The sequence below is a fragment of the Notamacropus eugenii genome, chromosome 2 (assembly GCF_028372415.1).
Source record: "Notamacropus eugenii isolate mMacEug1 chromosome 2, mMacEug1.pri_v2, whole genome shotgun sequence".
Lineage (NCBI taxonomy): Eukaryota > Metazoa > Chordata > Mammalia > Diprotodontia > Macropodidae > Notamacropus > Notamacropus eugenii.
Genome location: NC_092873.1, coordinates 8,222,316 through 8,236,907, shown reverse-complemented (window position 1 = coordinate 8,236,907; position 14,592 = coordinate 8,222,316). Strand labels below are relative to the sequence as shown.

Sequence of the window (14,592 nt, the reverse complement as noted above, 5' to 3'; positions counted from 1 at the left end):
CATTGAACTCACCTGTGACCAATTCATGCTCTCCTTCTGGCTTTTTAGAAAAGATATCATAGAATGCAGCTTCTAAGCTATTGGACAAAACTCTGTTCTCTGGTCCTGAACGGGATCCAACGCTCATGGAGGAGTTTGGTTGTGATGGGAGTGCAATAGTCATATTTTATTATTTGGCCCCAATAATTCTTTCATCATTTCTTTAACATGTCATGGTTAAGACTAGGTTACCATCAGTAGGGGACCACATTCTAGGCCTGACTTTTCCCTTCCCTAAAATGAGAGATTTCAACTTGATAACTTCTAAAAGTTTTAAATCAATGATGCTATGAAAATGCGACACATCCATGAGAAAATCGATTATTCGTAAGACTTCTACTAAGAAACATAAGACTTATGAGTTCATTGTTCTGGAGTGAAGTTCATTGTACCAGGGCAAGGAGTCTCCATTTAGGACAAATTCTTAATATCAACTGCTGAAAGGAAATAAGCTATTGAAAAAAGTGTGCTAGATTTGGAGTCTGAAGAGACCTGGATTGAGATATTGCTGCTGATACTTACTGAGTGTGATAATGGACAGGTTTTTCAATAATGTATCCTAACCTAAGTTCTAATCTGTAAAACGGGGAGGAGAATATCAATATTTCCCGCATCAGGGTGTGGCAAGGCTTAGGTGAGACAATGTATGGGAAGTACTTTGCTGAATACCACCAAAGGCAATGTGTCACGAAGACTTTAGAGAGGCCTGGAAGGACTTATGTGAACTGATGATGAGTGACAGGAGCAGCACCAGGAAAATGTTGTATGCAGAAACAACCAGAGTGTGTGAGGAAATATTCTTGTAGATGTAGTATGTCATTGCATTGCAAGGACTTAAAAAATTCCCTTTGGCTTCTTGAAGCAAAATGCCTTCCCCATACTGAGAAACAACTATGAAATTTGATCGCAGAATGTAGCACAGCATTGTCTTTTCTGTTACATTTTGTTTTATGGTTTCCCCCGTTCATTTTAATTCTTCTAGGGAGTATAACTAAGGTAAAAATGCACTTAATAGGAATGTATGTATAGATACAAGATACTAGATAAGATATAAGACAAGATATTGATGCTCTATAAGATCGTACACCGTGTAAGGCAGTAAGTGGAGAGAGAAGAGGAAAGGAGGTGGGGGAAAGGGAAAAGAATCTAAGATATACAGAAGAGATTGCACAACACTGAAAATGAGTAAAATAACACAACATAGAAGAGGCAGTTTGAAAATATTAAGTATTTTAATTCTATTAACAATATGACTTATCAGCGTGGAATAGAATGGACAGAGCAAAGGAAATAAAATATAAGCTTTCTAGGCCTAAAAGTACACTCCATGCCTTTTGATTAATGAAGCACTTTTAAAATGTGTTCTTTGTGAAAACTGACTCTGAGAGAAATGTGAAATAGGGCAAACTCCCTCATTTTAATTTTGTTTTACTAAAGTATGCTTCTTGGTACCTTGGCGTTTATGTGGAATTGCTAGGGAATAATCAGCATCCATAACTTTATTTTGAGTAGCACTTTTTTTCTGTTTATTATGTTTAGATTCCTGACAGCCATGAGAAAGAAAAATATCTGTTCGACAAAAATCAAATCTTAGAGGATGAAAATGCCATGCTCAAACTCGAAGTAGATACACTAAAAATTAAGAATCGAGACAAAGAAAACCATATAGAAATTTTAAAGGAAAAGAATGATTATCTTCAACAGAAATTACAGTTGAATGCAGAAATATTAACAGCAATCAGAGTACAGTACAGTGAAGAAGTAAATGTTGTGACAGCTGAGAATGCAGTGCTGAATTCTAAATTGGACACTGCAAAACAAAACACAGAGAGACTAGAGGGCGAAATTGAATCATACAGGTCTCGTCTGATGTCTGTTATTGACGATTATGAGCAAAGTGAGGCGTCCAAGCTAGCCCTTGAACATTCCTTTCAGGAAGCAAGAGATGAGTGGCTTCATGTACAGGACAAGTTAAACAGTGACTTGTCTAGTTTAAGAGAGAACCATGCTTTCCTTTCTGAAGAACTCTCTCAGGCTGAAAGTGGAGCCAAGAGTTTAGAAAATGAGCTAGGCCATGTCCATGAATCAATCAGAGAAAAGACATATATTGTAGAAAACACACAGAGAGAACTGAACCATGCTGAAGAGAAGGCAAAGGAACTTGAAGAAACAAATCAAGTGTTAAAGGAAAAACTCAACAGATATAGTTTGGAAAATGAATCTCTGCAAGAAAGATTAGGCCAAATCCAGAGTGAAAATATGGTGCTTCAGCAAGCGCTTGAAGACACACAGAAGAAAGTCACGATGAAAGAAAAGCAACTGAGTGATGCCCAGGTACAGTTTATTGATCTCTTCAACAAACTTTATACTGATAGTGAAAAACAACTTCTTCTATTAGAAGAGAGCAAGAAAGTGTTATTCAGTGAATGTAACCACTTAGGAGAACACATGTGTAAATATGAAATTGAGAAGGGTGATAGAGGGTTCGGTCATTAAATGTCTTGGACAAAGATAAAGCTTTTCGAAATGAAAGTCAAAGTAATTTTAATCAAGATAATTTAGGAATTTGAATTCTCAACAGGCAGGTGAGGTTATCAACTTTCATTGGGAAAATGCTGATATGTAAGAATTGAGAATGAGAATCCATAATATGATAAATAGAACAAGTAATATCATGATTTTGAAGATATATGATTGCAATAATAAGTAAATATCCTGTAATAAAATATAAGTAATTAACTTAAATGAAAATAATGTGACATATAAAATAATAATTTAAACATCTACGAAGTGAATGATTTTTCAGGAAGCATTTACAAAAGGGAGATATCACTAAAGTTGGACGTTAGAGCAGATGGTATTAATCCATTCATGTTTTTCCTAATGCAAACATTACTTGATGCAATTTGGTTGAGTTAGCAGCCCTACTAGAAGAACAATTGCTGAATACCTACCTATTGTATATCTATATCTATCTGTCTATCTGCCTATCTGTCTATCTATCTCTCTATCTACCTATCTATCTATCTATCTATCTATCTATTTATCTATCTATCTATCTATCTATCTATCTATCTATCTATCTATCTATCTATCTATCTATCTATCTATCTATCTATCTATCTATCTACCTACCTATCTATCTATCTAACTATCTATCTATCTATCTATCTATCTATCTATCTATCTATCTATCTACCTATCTGTCTGTCTATCTGTCTATCTATATTGACATGTAAATATATATAATTATATATTTATTTGTATTGATATATTTGTTCCTGTGTGGATGTGTATATGCACACACAGAAATATACATGTACACATACATAGATACATGCACATTTGTGTGCGTGTGTTTTTCCAAATGTGTGTCTGAAGTTTGTTAAAACTCTGCATCTAAGGGTGACTTTTCCAAGATTTTGTGTTCTGCTTCAGTCCATTGCCATCTAGATGGCTTTCAACAAATGATTTTCTGTCTTTAGGCTTCTGGTTCTTGATTTGTAAAATGATGTACTAACTCATCAGTAGTGTCCCTTTTTGCTCGAACAATCTGGAGATTTACGTGCGTGAACTGCACTTCTGTTACACAATTAGCAATATGAAGGAATATAAATATTTCCTTCATAAAGGCGGTGCAAAATTTAGGTGAGATGATGCACTGAAACTCTTTTCCAAAAACCTTGACATGTCTCAGATAGAATCATCAGTGTGAGAAAAAATGTATGGAGAAAAGGAAACGAAATCTAGTGAAAGACAGACAGCTTTGTGAGTTCAAAAATGGTGCCCAAATCTTCTGGTTGATGAAGCAGTTTTCAGTCGTATGCTTTCGGCAAATTGACAGAAATGGGAAAGAGGTGAAAGTCCCTCAGTTAAGTTTTTCTCTAAATACACTATGCTTCTTGGCCCCTTGGCGTTTCCTTTGAATTTTGAAGGAAATATCAGAATAAGTCATTTTATTTTGAATAACACTTTCTTTTCTTTTTCTTATGTTTAGGTTCCTGTTAGGAATGTAAAGGAAGAATACTTGCAGGAGAAAAAGGAAATCATACAGTATGAAGTTGCCATGCACAAAGTGGAATTAAAAACAGTAAAAATTAAGGATCAGCGAACCAGAAAGCACCACAGAGAAGAAACTGAAGCTTTGAAAGAGAAGAATGAGGAGCTTCAACAGGAATTGCAGTGGAATAGAGAAGCATTAAGAAAAATCCGATTTCAATACAGTGGCCAAGTAAAGGTTCTGAAAGCTGAAAATGCAGCACTGAACTCTCAATTGGAGAATGCAAAAGAAAACACAGAGAGACTAGAGAGCGAAATTGAATCATACAGGTCTCGTCTGATGTCTGTTATTGACGATTATGAGCAAAGTGAGGCGTCCAAGCTAGCCCTTGAACATTCCTTTCAGGAAGCAAGAGATGAGTGGCTTCATGTACAGGACAAGTTAAACAGTGACTTGTCTAGTTTAAGAGAGAACCATGCTTTCCTTTCTGAAGAACTCTCTCAGGCTGAAAGTGGAGCCAAGAGTTTAGAAAATGAGCTAGGCCATGTCCATGAATCAATCAGAGAAAAGACATATATTGTAGAAAACACACAGAGAGAACTGAACCATGCTGAAGAGAAGGCAAAGGAACTTGAAGAAACAAATCAAGTGTTAAAGGAAAAACTCAACAGATGTAGTTTGGAAAATGAATCTCTGCAAGAAAGATTAGGCCAAATCCAGAGTGAAAATATGGTGCTTCAGCAAGCGCTTGAAGACACACAGAACAAAGTTACGATGAAAGAAAAGCAACTGAGTGATGCCCAGGTACAGTTTATTGATCTCTTCAACAAACTTTATGCTGATAGTGAACAACAAGTTCTTCTAGTAGAAGAGAGCAAGAAAGTGTTAGTCAGTGAATGTAACCACTTAGGAGAACACATGTGTAAATATGAAATTGAGAAGGGTGAGAGAGGGTTCGGTCATTAAATGTCTTGGACAAAGATAAAGCTTTTCGAAATGAAAGTCAAAGTAATTTTAATCAAGATAATTTAGGAATTTGAATTCTCAACAGGCTGGTGAGGTTATCAACTTTCATTGGGGAAGTGCTGATATGTAAGAATTGAGAATGAGAATCCATAATATGATAAATAGAACAAGTAACATCATGATTTTGAAGATAATATGATTGCAATAATAAGTAAATATCCTGTAATAAAATATAAGTAATTAACCTAAATGAAAATAATGTGACATATAAAATAATAATTTAAAAACCAAATAAAACTAAAATTAGAAAATGCTTTTGTAGGTAAGAGAACTCATTTTGATTGAAGAAATTCTAGAGGCCATGACATTTTGGTTTCATAAATATGTGTAGGGGAATTCGCTAGTGTATAAACACAAATAATTTTGTTATTTTATTAATTTTCCTAGTATTCTATTTAAATATTGAAATGGAATAAATTAATTCCAACGCTGAAGTTTAAGAGAAGTCTTACCAAAAAATGCTAGGAATAATGTAACAGTTGAAAGATAACATTTCTTTTGAGATACTGTGAAATATTCCCATTAGACATCTCATTAGCATTTAAACATGCTCAACATTCTGACGAGTTTCAATTCAGATTCCTCTGAACTACTCTTTGCAACGCTAACGACAGGATGATAGTTGTAGTGAAAATCCAGAGTCTAGACACTCCTTTTCTTTTCAATTTAGGACAGTAATTCTATTCACAAAGAGGTTAATTTTGGGGTTACTAATATTATTTTTTATTGTGCTTCACTACCAATTTTTTTTTAATCTCAGTACTTTTTATTGTTTTACTAATAATGCTTGCTCGGTGTGCAAAATTGCAAGTTCTGGAATCACTGCCTTTTAGTTGTTGAATAAGAACAGCTTTACACAGTCTAAGAGCAGCTCTCATTTTCTGTGATTTGTCATATATGCAAAGAGCGTCCATTATACCATATATTGTACTGGGTAATAATTTCATTTAAAGAATTTGAAAATTTTGTCTTCTCATTCAATGGTGGAATTTAGTTAACATGTAAGAATTCAGTTAATTGTGCCCATTTTACTTTCTCAACTTTACATTGTCTTCTTTTAGCCTTACGTTTTCTTCAAAACAACTTACCAGACTTTAGTTAAATTTAGTTTCACAAAGTATTTCAACTTCTCTAATAGGAGAAAACATTTTGATTTCTTTTGATTTGGGGCTTCATTTGGTATTCATAATTTATGCAATAACTTGCCTGGCACTATGATGAAAGCAGAGATGAATTTCTGCAGTATAACAGTCCATAAACACACGACTTTGTATCTCTGTGTGTATATGTGCTTATACACATATGTGAATGAATGAATACGTCTGCAGGTACAAAACTCTGATTTTGTAATGTGCTATATATGCATAAGCGGGAGAGCTAGCATGTTTTCCGCAGTTTCCTTTTTTTTTGCCGATGGACCGCCATTACCAGGCGTGTAATTCCTATCAGAACAGGAAAAGGAATTCTTTGAAGGCTTAGCAAAGACTCTTGAAGATGGGAACAGCAGCTAGTGACCATATGTGTGGTTCTCATTGTGGCTTTGAGCAAAGCACATCATTCATGTGAAGCGCTTTTACCAAGCCTGACATGCGTACCAGTACCTACGTTCCTTCCCCCGAGTTAAACAATGAGAGGATGGAAAATTTAAACGTTTCTTGTAGATGTCCTCTTCTTTCTAAAGGTTGGTGCATAGAAATGAGGCAGTTAACTTTTCTGAAAAACCCAATGGGAAACCATGAATGTGTCTATCAAGTACAAAAAAGTATACATTCCTCCCCCCTCATTCCATTACCTTCCATGTGAGTCTCACCTATCATATTTTAGTCCCTAGATAACTTTTGAGGTGATACAATTATGCTCAAAAAACAGGCAATGGGAAATCAGGCTGAATGTTTGAGCAAGTAGAAAGATCTCATTTGACCCATGCTAAATGAAGGTTGAGTAGAATAATCAAAAGAGCTTTCTCGTGTCAGGAGCCAAGTGTCAATCTTTTTCCCTAGAAACGACTAACGTTAGGACCTTGGGTAACTCAACTAACCTCTTTGGAGTTTCATTTTTCTCATGTGCAACATGCGGGAATTTTGTTAAATAACATCTAAGTTATTTATACCGCAAATCTATGAAAATTATGAATATGTTGATGAAATTAAATTGCATGCAGAACTATAATGACTTTTGATGTGAATTTTGACATGATATTTATTTCATATGAGCTAATACTGCTTTCTGAAATCAGCAATAGAAATAATTTGGACATATATCTCTCAGGCCAGAGAAAGAAATCTTCAGCGAGAAGTTCCTGTTTCCGGCAACTACCAATCCATGAGAATAGTTTCGCAACAAGTTACATCATATTATCGAAGGAATTATGAAGAGAAGGAAAAACTACCGAAGCAAGTAGATGAAACCAAAAGTAAAGTATGTATGCAAAAAGATCAATAATTTGTTCCTGATGAATGGAAATTGTGTGCAGTGTGACATTTCCCTTTGTCTCGTCAACAGTATAAATTTTCTGAACGCTCTGTCTGTCAATTAAGTCGAATTAAATTAGACCTACAACCTCCACAATGTGTGCACACGAATTTCAATAGAAATATTCACTCATGATGTCCTTGACAATTTGGTTTATCTGTCTTTACAGAAAGAGTGAGGTGTTTTCCCAAGGACCCATAATGCCTAAATCATTTCTATGATTCCTTATGTTTAGAAAGACCTTTACCATTATTTTCTCTTTTAATTCCGAAGCAATACTGTGAAGTAGAAATTACTTGTTTACTTACGTTGAAACTTCTCCTTGAACAACAGGAAAAAGTTGTTTTTCACAATTCCTAAATATGTAAATTGTACCTGCAAAATGCAATTGAGAATTCAAGTAATGAGATGGATGATTTCATTAATATCCTCTAACTTCATCGATCTGATCTCACCATGTAGATTTCTGGTTCCATACCTTCTTCACAGTCTTCTTCTGGCTTACGCACAGTTACACGTCCTCATCTGCACTACCCGTCAAAAACATATTGACTCTTTACCTCCAGCATGCTTGTGCATTCCAAAAGAATGGTTCTTTTGCCATAATGCCATTGGGACTTTTCACCCATATGGATTTCTGAATCTCCTGAAATCCACTTTTCATTTGATATGACCTCATTGGGTATTTATTGCTTTATGCTGTTCACATCTGTTAACAAACTATTACTTCCTTGTTCTACCTCTTGTTTGCCCAACTATCATAGATTTCCTTGAGGACCGTGATCATTTAGACTTCGTTATTTTCCATAGAACGTTGTTTTCAAAGCATGCTGTCAGCAGAAGTAATTGTTATTATTTTTTCAGTACAAGTAGTACTAGTAGTAGTTGTAGTACTAGTAGTTCTAGTGATAGTAGTACTTGTAGTGGTAGCACTAGCAGTAGAAAAACAGGAACAAGGAAACTCAATGTTGTCTGTTGATTTTCCCAGGAGTTGCAAGTTTACCTAAAATTAAATTTGTTCTAAGGTAATGGTTGGCCTAAAGTGCTTTGAGTTTCTCTAGTCTGATTTTTTACAAAGTTTCCATTTCCCAGACGTCAAAAGTACAAATTCAATACAAAAGTATTTCAGTTTCTATTATCATTCTTCGAAATTATTAAAATGAAAATGCAGTTAAGCGTACAATAGCATGACAGTTAAATTCTTCTAGCCCCTTCCCTTTAATACTATCAAATACCTTTCTCCACTGTCAGTTGCTTTCCCACATTTCCATGTATTTCTGTATGCTACTCATCATGGTGGAAGGCACAACGTATATTAAGGGAGATTTCTGAGATTCTTCCAAACGCAATTTCACCCTGGTAGTCATCATAACTTGCAAAGTAAGTAAGTATCTCTGCCAAAGCAGGGAAGAAAAGAACTTTGGATGATGAGATAGTTCTCCACTTAGACGTATGTTGGGGGAATTAGCGATAGAAATTTGGGTCTGGGGTTAGAAAAATCTGACTTCAAATGTGTCCGGAGATTCTATCTGTGTGATCCTAGGCAAGTCACTTAGTTTTTCTCAGTTTCCTCAGCCACAAAATGGGGATAATACTAGTACATACTTCTCAGGGCTGTTGCGAGAATCAAATGAGATCATTATTGTAAATCTGTTGTATTTATGGCCTTTATTCTTGGCACATATTGGATACTGAACAAATGATAGTTTCCCTGCTGCAAAAGCATAAAGACCATTGTCCATTATATACAAATCATACTGCCTCCCACGTTTGGATAAACATCTCCTAATATTGCAAAAGAGTTTTCTTAACCTGGCTACTTTCAGTGTACTTAGCTTAGTTAAGAAACTATTATGAATTCCAATCTCATTCTTCTGAAAATGACTTTTCTTTTCAATGTGCATGCTTGAGAAATTTTTCAAGGTGTCAGAAATGAGCACTGGAATGAAATAAGTTCTGTTTCCCAATTAACGCCCCTATCACTTCTTGCCTTCATTTCCCTCACCTTCTTTCTGGAAGACTTGGATTAAAATATGAACCTTCACAAGCTTTTGGCTTCAGTTTGCAGTCAAGAAACTAGGTGTGAACTGACTCCTGGAAGGTATACCAAGGAAGCAGTAACTTAGAGTCCATCGTTGGCAGCAAGAAGTAGGTCATTTTATGGGCATTCTGGCCATACTGGCACCATTTCTTGTGTAATTTCCCTGATCGTGTAAGTTTTCACTATGTAAGAATTTAGTGAAATTACAGTTTCTTCCTTGTTCAAACGTTATTTCATCAGCCAGTGAATATTATCTATGTGAACAGCACTGTGATAGATCCTGAGCAGGGTAAAAGACTGTGTGTCAGACGTGCACTGTCTCCTTGAAGAATTTTCACTCTCTGTGGAAGTCAACACAAAATAGAGAAACTTCATTTATAACAAACGGTAGAATTTAAACAACTACGAAGTGAACGATTTTCCAGTAAGCATTTATAAAAGGGAGGTATCACTAAAGTTGCACGTTAGAGCAGATGGTATTGATCCATTCATGTTTTTCCTAATGCAAACCTTACTTGATGCAATTTGGTTGAGTTAGCAGCCCTACTGGAAGAACAATTGCTAAATACTTAACTATTGTATATCTATATCTATCTATCTATCTGTCTATCTGTCTCTCTCTCTCTCTCTCTCTCTCTCTCTCTATCTATCTATCTATCTATATTTACATGTACATTTATATTTATATATTTATTTATATTGATATATTTGTTCCTGTGTGGATGTGTATATGTACACAGAAAAATATACATGTACACATACGTAGATACACGCATATATATATGTGTGTGTGTGTGTTTTTACAGATATGTGTCTGAAGTTTGTTGAAACTCTGCATCTACGGGTGACTTTTCCAAGATTTTGTGTTCTGCTTCATTCCATTGCCAAACAGATGGCTTTCGACAAATGATTTTCTGTCTTTAGGCTTCTGGTTCTTGCTTTGTAAAATGATGTACTAACTCATCAGTAGTGTCCCTTTTTGCTCGAACAATCTAGAGTTTTACGTGCGTGAACTGCACTTCTGTTACACAATTAGCAATATGAAGGAATATAAATATTTCCCTCATAAGGGTGGTGGAAATTTTAGGTGAGATGATGTACTGAAAGTCCTTTCCATAAACCTTGACATGTCTCAGATGGAATCATCAGTGAGAGACAGAATGTATGCAGAAAAGGAAACCAAATCTCCCGACAGACAGACAGCTTTGTGAGTTCAAAAATGGTGTCCAAATCTTCTGGTTGATGAAGCAGTTTTCAGTCTTATTCTTTCGGCAAATTGATAGAAATGGGAAAGAGGTGAAAGTCCCTCAGTTAACTTTTTCTCTAAATACACTATGCTTCTTGGCCCCTTGGCGTTTCCTTTGAATTTTGAAGGAAATATCAGAATAAGTCATTTTATTTTGAATAACACTTTCTTTTCTTTTTCTTATGTTTAGGTTCCTGTTAGGAATGTAAAGGAAGAATACTTGCAGGAGAAAAAGGAAATCATACAGTATGAAGTTGCCATGCACAAAGTGGAATTAAAAACAGTAAAAATTAAGGATCAGCGAACCAGAACGCACCACAGAGAAGAAACTGAAGCTTTGAAAGAGAAGAATGAGGAGCTTCAACAGGAATTGCAGTGGAATAGAGAAGCATTAAGAAAAATCCGATTTCAATACAGTGGCCAAGTAAAGGTTCTGAAAGCTGAAAATGCAGCGCTGAACTCTCAATTGGAGAATGCAAAAGAAAACACAGAGAGACTAGAGAGCGAAATTGAATCATACAGGTCTCGTCTGATATCTGTTATTGACGATTATGAGCAAAGTGAGGCGTCCAAACTAGCCCTTGAACATTCCTTTCAGGAAGCAAGAGATGAGTGGCTTCATGTACAGGACAAGTTAAACAGTGACTTGTCTATTTTAAGAGAGAACCATGCTTTCCTTTCTGAAGAGCTCTCTCAGGCTGAAAGTGGCGCCAAGAGTTTAGAAAATGAGCTAGGCCATGTCCATGAATCCCTCAGAGAAAAGACTTACATTTTAGAAAACACGCAGAGAGAATTGAACCATGCTGAAGAGAAGGCAAAGGAACTTGAAGAAACAAATCAAATGTTAAAGGAAAAAGTCAAGAGATACAGTTTGGAAAATGCTTCTCTCCAAGAAAGATTATGCCAAATCCAGAGTGAAAATACGATGCTGCAGCAAGAGCTTGAAGACACACAGAAGAAAGTCACGATTCAAGAAAAGCAACTAAGTGATGCTCAGGTACAGTTTTTTGATCTCCTCAATAAAGTTTATGCTGATAGTTAAAAACAAGAGCAATCAAGTGTTAATCAGTGAATGTAACCACTTAGGAGAAAAAATGTGTAAATATGAAATTGAGAAGGCTGAAAGAGGGTTCGATCATTAAATGTCATACTTGGATAACCATAAAGATTTTCGAAATGAAAGTCAAACTAAATTTAATCAACATAATTTAGGAATTTCAATTCACAACAGGCTGGTGAGGTTATTAACTGTCATTGGGAAAATGCTGATATGTAAGAATTGAGAATGAGAATCCATAATATGATAAATAGAACAAGTAATGTCATGATTTTTAAGGTAATACGAATGCAGTAATAATTAAATATACTGTAATTAAAAGTAAGTAATTAAATTAGGAAATGAAAATAATGTGATAAATAAAAATCATAACATAAAAACAATTTGTGCACATGAATTTCAATACTAATATTCACTCATGTTGTCGTTGACCATTTGGTTTATCTGTCCATACACAAAGAATGAGATGTTTTCCCAAGGACCCATCATGCTTAAATTATTTCTATGATTCTTTATGTTTAGAAAGACCTTTACCATCATTTTCTCATTTAATCCCCAAACAATGCTGTGAAGTAAAAATTATTTGTATACTTCCATTGAAACTTCTCCTTGAATAACAGGAAAAGGTTGTTTCTTCACAATTTCTAAATATGTAAATTGTACCTGCAAAATACAGTTGAGAATTAAAGTAATTAGATGGATGATTTCACTAATATCCTCTAACTTCAGCAATCTGATCTCACCGTGTGCATTTCTAGTTCCATACCTTCTTCATTTCTTGCTCAGTTACACGTTCTCATCTGCACTCCCCATCAAAAACCTATCTACTCTTCATCTCCAGCAGGCTTGTGCATTCCAAAAGCACGATATTTTTGCCATAATGCCATTGGGACTTTTCACCCCTATGGATTTCTAAATCTCCTGAAATCCACTTTTCATCTGATACCACCTAATTACCTAATACCGAATTGGGTATGAAAGTGAGTATTTATTGCTTTATGGTTTTCACATCTGTTAACAAACTATTTCTTACTTTTTCTAACTGTTTTTTGCCCAACTGTAATAAAGTTTCTTGAGGACAGGATAATGGATACTTCATTCTTTCTTGGTAGAACGTTGCTTTCAAAGCACGCCGTCAGTAGAGGCAATTGTTATGATTGTTGTAGTACAAGTGGTACTAGTTGAAGTTCCAGTACTACTAGTTCTAGTGATAGGAGTACTTGTAGTAGTAGTCCTAGTAGTAGGAAAACAGGAACAAGGAAACTAAATGTTTATTTGTTGATTTTGCCAGCAGTTGAAAGTGGTTGGACTAAAATACTTGAAGATGTTCTAGTCTGATTTTTATAAATTTTGAATGCTCCAGACCCCAAAGAGCAAAGAAGAAATTGAATACAAAATTATTTTTAGTTACTCTTATTATTCTTAGAAATTATTAAAATGAAGGTACAGTTAAGCGTACAATAGCATGACAGTCAAATTCTTCTAACCTGTTCCCTTTAATGCTAGCAAATACCTTTCTCCATTGTCAGTTGCTTTCCCACATTTCCAAGTATTTAGGTATGGATTCATTATTGTAGAAGTCACAATCTATAGTAAGAGGTATTTCGGATACTCTTGAAAACAAATTTCACCCTAGTAGTCATCATAAATTGCATAGTAAGTACGTATCTCTTCCAAAGCTAGCAAAAAAAAGAACTTTGGATGATGAGATATTTCTCCACTTAGACGTATGTTGGGGGAATTAGGGATAGAAAGTTGTGTGTGGGGTTAGAAAGATCTGACTTCAGATGTGTCCACAGATTCTGTCTGTGTGATCCTAGGCAAGTCACTTAATTCTTCTCCTTTTCCTTAGCCACAAAATGGGGATTATAATAGCACATACTTCTCAGTGTTGTTGGAAGAATCAAATGAGATAATTATTGTAAATCTCTTAAGGTTATGGCCTTTGTTCTTGGCACATATTAGATACTTAAGAAATATTAGTTTCCCTGCTCCAAGGACATAAAGATCATTGTCCATTTTATACAAATAATACTACCTCCCAAATTTTGATAAGCATCTCCAAATATTGCAAAAGACTTTTCTTAACCTGGCTAATTTCAGTAGACTTGGCTTAGTTAAGAAACTATTATGAGTTCCAGTCTCATTCTTCTGAAAATTACTTTTCTTTTGAATTTGTATTCTTGAGAAATTTTTCAAGGTGTCAGAAATCAGCACTGGAATGAAATAAGTTTTGTTTCCCAAGTAGCTCCCTTATCGCTTCTTTTCTTCCTTTCCCTCACCTTCTTTCTGGAAGACTTGGATTAAAATATTAACCGTCAAAAGCTTTTTGCGTCAGGATGCAGTCAAGGAACTAGGTGTGAACTGACTCCTGGAAGTTACAGCAAGGAAGCAGTAATTTAGAATCCATCTTTGGTAGGAAGAGGTATGTCAGTTAATGGGCAGTCTGGCCAAACTGGCACCATGTCTTGTGTAATTTCCCTGATAGTGCAAGTTTTCACTACGGAAGATTTCAGTGAAATTACAGTTTCTCCCTTGTTCAAACGTTATTTCATCAATTAGTGAATAATAATTACGTAAACACTGTGATAGGCCCTGAGAAGGATACAAAGACTGTGTGTGAGACATGTACTGTCTCCTTGAAGAATTTTCACTCTCTCTGGGAAGTCAATACAAAAGAGAGAAAGTTCATTTATAACACAAAGTGGAAT

General features: G+C 35.2%; 1 protein-coding gene across 1 annotated transcript in view; it reads left to right on the top strand.

Moving 5' to 3' along the window:
• LOC140522468 (uncharacterized) overlaps nucleotides 1-14,592 on the top strand; it is a 55,155-nt gene that overhangs the window by 24,848 nt on the left and 15,715 nt on the right. The window contains exons 15-17 of the mRNA XM_072637902.1: nucleotides 1,579-1,800; nucleotides 7,334-7,483; nucleotides 11,015-11,821. Coding sequence (XP_072494003.1) covers nucleotides 1,579-1,800; nucleotides 7,334-7,483; nucleotides 11,015-11,821 — 1,179 coding nt within the window. The remainder of the gene's footprint in view (nucleotides 1-1,578; nucleotides 1,801-7,333; nucleotides 7,484-11,014; nucleotides 11,822-14,592) is intronic.